The sequence below is a fragment of the Lottia gigantea genome (assembly GCF_000327385.1).
Source record: "Lottia gigantea unplaced genomic scaffold LOTGIsca_5, whole genome shotgun sequence".
Taxonomy (NCBI): domain Eukaryota; kingdom Metazoa; phylum Mollusca; class Gastropoda; family Lottiidae; genus Lottia; species Lottia gigantea.
The window spans coordinates 5,729,421-5,734,434 of record NW_008709715.1 but is presented as its reverse complement, the minus strand read 5'-3'; the positions used below and the strand labels follow the sequence as shown (position 1 = coordinate 5,734,434).

At 34.1% G+C, this 5,014-nt stretch overlaps 1 protein-coding gene across 1 annotated transcript in view; it reads right to left on the bottom strand.

The window, feature by feature from the left end:
- Window positions 1-523: 523 nt before the first annotated feature.
- LOTGIDRAFT_154493 (hypothetical protein) overlaps window positions 524-5,014 on the bottom strand; it is a gene marked incomplete at both ends in the record, with an annotated part of 19,563 nt that continues 15,072 nt past the window's right edge. Inside the window, 7 exons of the mRNA XM_009062160.1 lie at window positions 524-633; window positions 934-1,062; window positions 1,540-1,755; window positions 2,171-2,437; window positions 2,903-3,045; window positions 3,789-4,008; window positions 4,467-4,739. Of these exons, the coding sequence (XP_009060408.1) occupies window positions 524-633; window positions 934-1,062; window positions 1,540-1,755; window positions 2,171-2,437; window positions 2,903-3,045; window positions 3,789-4,008; window positions 4,467-4,739 (1,358 nt within the window). The remainder of the gene's footprint in view (window positions 634-933; window positions 1,063-1,539; window positions 1,756-2,170; window positions 2,438-2,902; window positions 3,046-3,788; window positions 4,009-4,466; window positions 4,740-5,014) is intronic.

Here is a 5,014-nt window from a genome sequence, read left to right as displayed (position 1 = left end):
CTTCTTTAACATCGTCAGTCTACAAAACATAACATAACTTTTACCTAAGTAATATTCCTTAAGTATGGCAGCTGTCTCACTGTAACAGTACCACTTCAATATTTGTTTTAAAATAATAATAATATAGCTCGACTGATAAATATTTTATACTTACTTCGCGTTTCAAGCCAATCAAATTAATTCTTCTACAATTGGTATAATTAGGGGGACCCAACCACCAGATTCCAAGCAGTTTCTTTGAGCAAATCCTGAAATGTATCATGATGAAATTAACAGATATCATACATGTATACAGTAATGAAATACATCATTTGAAATAGACAAATACATAATACTGTATATAATAGTTTTAAAATAATGGTTGTTGAAACCAATCTGACTGTGTGGGCTGATTTCCAAAATAAAAACAAATACACAAAAAAAAAAAAAAAATAAACTTCAAAGCTCACAGGAAGTAAATAAATTCTAGCTCAAGTAATCAAATATTCAATAACAAAGAAGTTATTCGGATTATATTTGAATATTAAATACCATTATAGTTTTCTCCACATGTTAACTTCACCCTGGTACCAGCTTTAACAGGTGGCCATGTCGTATTTCTGGCATCAGTAGAACTTCTACATGGTAAACTATCTGTAATTATAATACAATCATATAAAAGTGGCCATGTTCATAAAGAACACCTTTCCGATAAAATCTTAAATGGCCCTTTTAATGAAAACATATTTTCCGACACCTTTCCAAATTATTACTTAATATGTTTTGGGGAAAACTTTTCTAATGTGATTTTCCTTACAATTTTGCTATGCATTTTGTACCGAGTCCACGTTCACTTCTATTTTTCAGATTTTTAAAACAACATTTCAGTACGAACACAATCAGTAATTAAAACAACCAAGACTTCAAACAATAAACTATTATCTATTTACCTACCAGTAATAGAGGGTGTATGGTGAATTGTTGCTGTTGGACTTTGAGTCATTCCTGCTAAATTTTCACATTTACAATATACTTGTATATCTTTATCCACAATAGATACTGAGTAAGAATCCAGGTTTCTGGCTATCAATAAGAAATAAAATAATGATAAAGTGGTGTAATGTCAGCACAACTTATATATGTTTTTACTATGTTGACAAAACTAACTATCTGAACTAATCTAGACTGCACATTGGAACATATTATTATTTCTATTGAACTATATTCCTATTGTACTTTACAACCAATTTCTAATAAAATCAGCAAATTTACGAGGACTCTATGGTAGAATGACTGATCTGATCTGTTAACTACAACATAATCAAGGAAACAGATGTATCTGTATCAGGAAAAAGACCACTTCTGGACGATTAGGTGTTGTGGGTGTGAATCCATCTTAAGGTAAAACAAATTCTTTCGAGAGTCCCCCTCGTTGCCTTCACCCCCCTTCCCATTGCTTGAACTGGTTCCTGATACAAATCAAATGAGTGTTAAAAGCACAATACTTGTTTTTAGGTGAAAGATATTTTCATATTAAACAATTACTTAGATTCAGTTTACCTGAAGAGATCTCGATACCAGTTTGGGCATCAAACCAAGAATAAGTTACTGGAGAAATCGGTGAAGAACATTTTAATGTAACTGAATCTCCATCTTGTAAAAATGTTGATAATGGCCACAGTGTTACAACTGGTTTAGAGATTATTTTTACTGCTTCTGTTGCCGACGAATTGATAGATGATTTTGATGAACTTTGAACCATACATGTCAACAAACCTGAAGTAAAACCAATCTTATTTAAAAAGAATGGTTAATATTAAGGTGGTGAAAACTGCATTGTGTCTTTTAAAGCCTTTTCCCAAATCCTTCATGGGATCAATAAGTGTGGTATTGTGAGGGAGAGACTGCGCCAGTCTCCCGAAACTGAAATTACAAATAGCGGGCAGACTTCACCGAGGGGAGGTTGAGATTCCCCATGGCCAGAGCCTCCCATAGATCGTCTGTGGTTCTCCCCCAAAAATTTCTTTGAAAACTACAATTGATATGGCGAATTCTGACAAATATTTTGGGGAAAAAATCATATTTTTAAAAATGAGGTTGGGGTGTAATTGGAAGTACAAATCATATTTTGGTGACTCTGTGCGTAAAGATAAGAAAAACATATATATATATATATATATTACTAACTTACCAGCATGACTTGGTATAGCTTTATCAAACTGTATAATATATTGATACCCAAATCTATCATTAGAGTCTGTTGAATTCCTCATTTTGATTCTTGGTGTATGAGTTACTATTAAAAGCGTGTCATCTAAAAACCACCGAACGTTTGGTTTAGTTACACCATTGACACTAACTAGTCTAAATTTACAGGCATATTCTATTGATGTTCCTTCTAATAACTTATCTGGATCACCATCACGCAATGTTAAGGTCGCCGAGGATATGTACTGATCTGGAATATACAAATGTGGTTGCTGAGGATGGAAGAATTTAATCAAGAAAGCTAATTGATAGTAAAAAAAAAGCTTACTGATGCCTAGAAGAGGTTTTAAAGTGACGATTATAATGTTTCAGATAATAGGGCTATTTGAAGAAGACCTCATTAAAAGCTACTTGAATTCGGAAGAGCTTATGGTAGGTGAGAAAGGGATTAATGCTGAATTAAAGCTGACCCGGCTTTGCCCTCCACCCCCTTTCAAATTTCTTATCATTGAATATAAGGGAAAGCTTAGTGACCACCATCGACATTTCTGTGCCCCTTACTAAGCTCCCACATCTAATGATTCATAGAAGCACCACCGCAGAGCTTATTGTTGATCGGAGAGCTAGTTGAGCGAGCTATGGCATTAAACCATTGTTAAGTGTATTGATTATAAACTAAAAAGGGGAGATATTCCAACGAAATTGAAATCATTACCTCCTTGATGGACTATACCGTCCTGTACGGTCAAATTGCCCAATGTACCAGTATAAACCTGATCTAAAAAGGTTTGAGATGTATCCTCGACCGTACCACTCTGATTTACAAACATGATACCATCAAATATAACACTCCCTGGTCTGATGGGAACAAAATAATATTAGTCATTATCTTAAAGTATGATCAAATAAAAACATAATCCATACATTTTTGGATTATTAATATCACGAAAATCACATAGAAGTTTCCCCTTTTATAGTAATGCTGTTTCGGTGGAAAAAGTCAATTAAAAAAAACATAAGAGTTTTTGAATTACCTCATATTGATGATTACCATATTATGTAAGCCTTCAAAGTTACCTAAGGCAGCCATAAACTGAAATAAACCAGCATCGTTGTCATAACATTCAATCAAATGCAATCTAAATGAAACTGGGGCTATTAAAGAGTCTGATTCGCCATCCGTTTGACCAGTCATACCTTATTCTTAGAAACAGGATTTTTCTTTTTTAGCTAAGCCCATCAGTAATGGTGTTTACAGATCACCGTCGAAATTTGAGCCTTCAAATCCATATTGGTCCAGAATTATCCACGTTTGAAAGTTTAAAAAAAAACGACTCGTCTTTTTTTGATACTCGGCTATATACAGGAAAAACACGTATGTAAAATTCCTAGTGAGAGGAATTTCATGGAATTTTTGTACATTTCTAGCACAACTGAAGACTATTCACATAATTATATTCGAGTTCGAGAACCCCCAACAATGGCGAAATTTTCCCTTTAAAGAAAAAACATTTTTCTATTGCCAATGCACATTGACGAGACTGATAAACAACATTCCACTGGCAATATGTCTCCACCATTGCATCATTTCAACGCGGTACCTTTCTTCTTCTTCATGAGGTATATGACAGTAGGATGTGTCACCCCGAATTTTTCTTTGAGAGCAGTATAAAACTGATAATGAAAAATAAATTCTCACATTTTCCTCAGTTTCTTGTTTCAGTTGTTTATATTCTTGAGATTGGTTATTCACCATTTTATCATTCCAAACACGATTTAATACTTTAAAACCTATCAAAACGTTCGTTAGAATAGGGATCGCTGAAATAGAATCATTGACATAGCAGTTCTTAATAAAATATATTTTACATATATATTTTAAACATACTTTATACTAGTACAGGTGGCTACACTTGATGAGTAGGGGACCGTGGACTGGAGTTGTTAAGTTATAAAGTTTTTGGGGTGGAGCCCTCATCGGTAGTTGAGCCACTTCTAAATACATTAGTACCTTCGCCATTCATCCAAACCACGGATTCAAATGGTACAATTCTATACATTGTTTGCAATTGGTTTGGGTTTTGTCTTTAGCAGTTTGCCAACAGATTCCATTAAAGTTCACCCAGTCATATTTTGTATATAGTATAGCATATCCTCGTCTTGGTGTTAGGGACTATTAAAGATTCATATATCAAACACTTTTCGTAAAAGCACCTGTCTTGGGTCAAGCTTAAAACAAGAATACCATTATGAAGAACCACAGCAATTTGTATGATTACCTCTTGTAGTGATATGTTTATAGATTGTTGTCAGGTTTTTGTTGTTTGTTTCAGCGATTACTCTGAAAGAATAAACCGCCTGTGGTTGGAGATTATTAAATTGATACGACGTCACGCTGTTCTGAACTACTGTATAAATACTGTCAACTGTTTTCACTTCTACTATATGCCGATCAATGAAGGACACAGCATCAGGCCTGGTATACGACCATAGTATTGTGATACTGTTGGTTGTTACTGGACCAATACTCAGCTCTGGTGCTGATGGTTCGACTGAAATCAAAATTTCAAAATTGTTTTTTATATTAAGTCGGTAAGAATATTCCAGAAATATCAACTTGGCCACTTTTTCTAAAATATGCTGTGGCATTGAATTTTATAATATGAGAAACTTCTCTCCTCTCTCAGAAGAGCGAATGTTGGAGGCCATAACAGCAAGATCGTCCCATTATAAGCTTAAAGACAGACATAACTTTTAACAGGCTCCACGCTGATCCATCAGTGAAATAAAAAAAGAGTAATAATTGGTAATAAGAGAGTACGTTCAC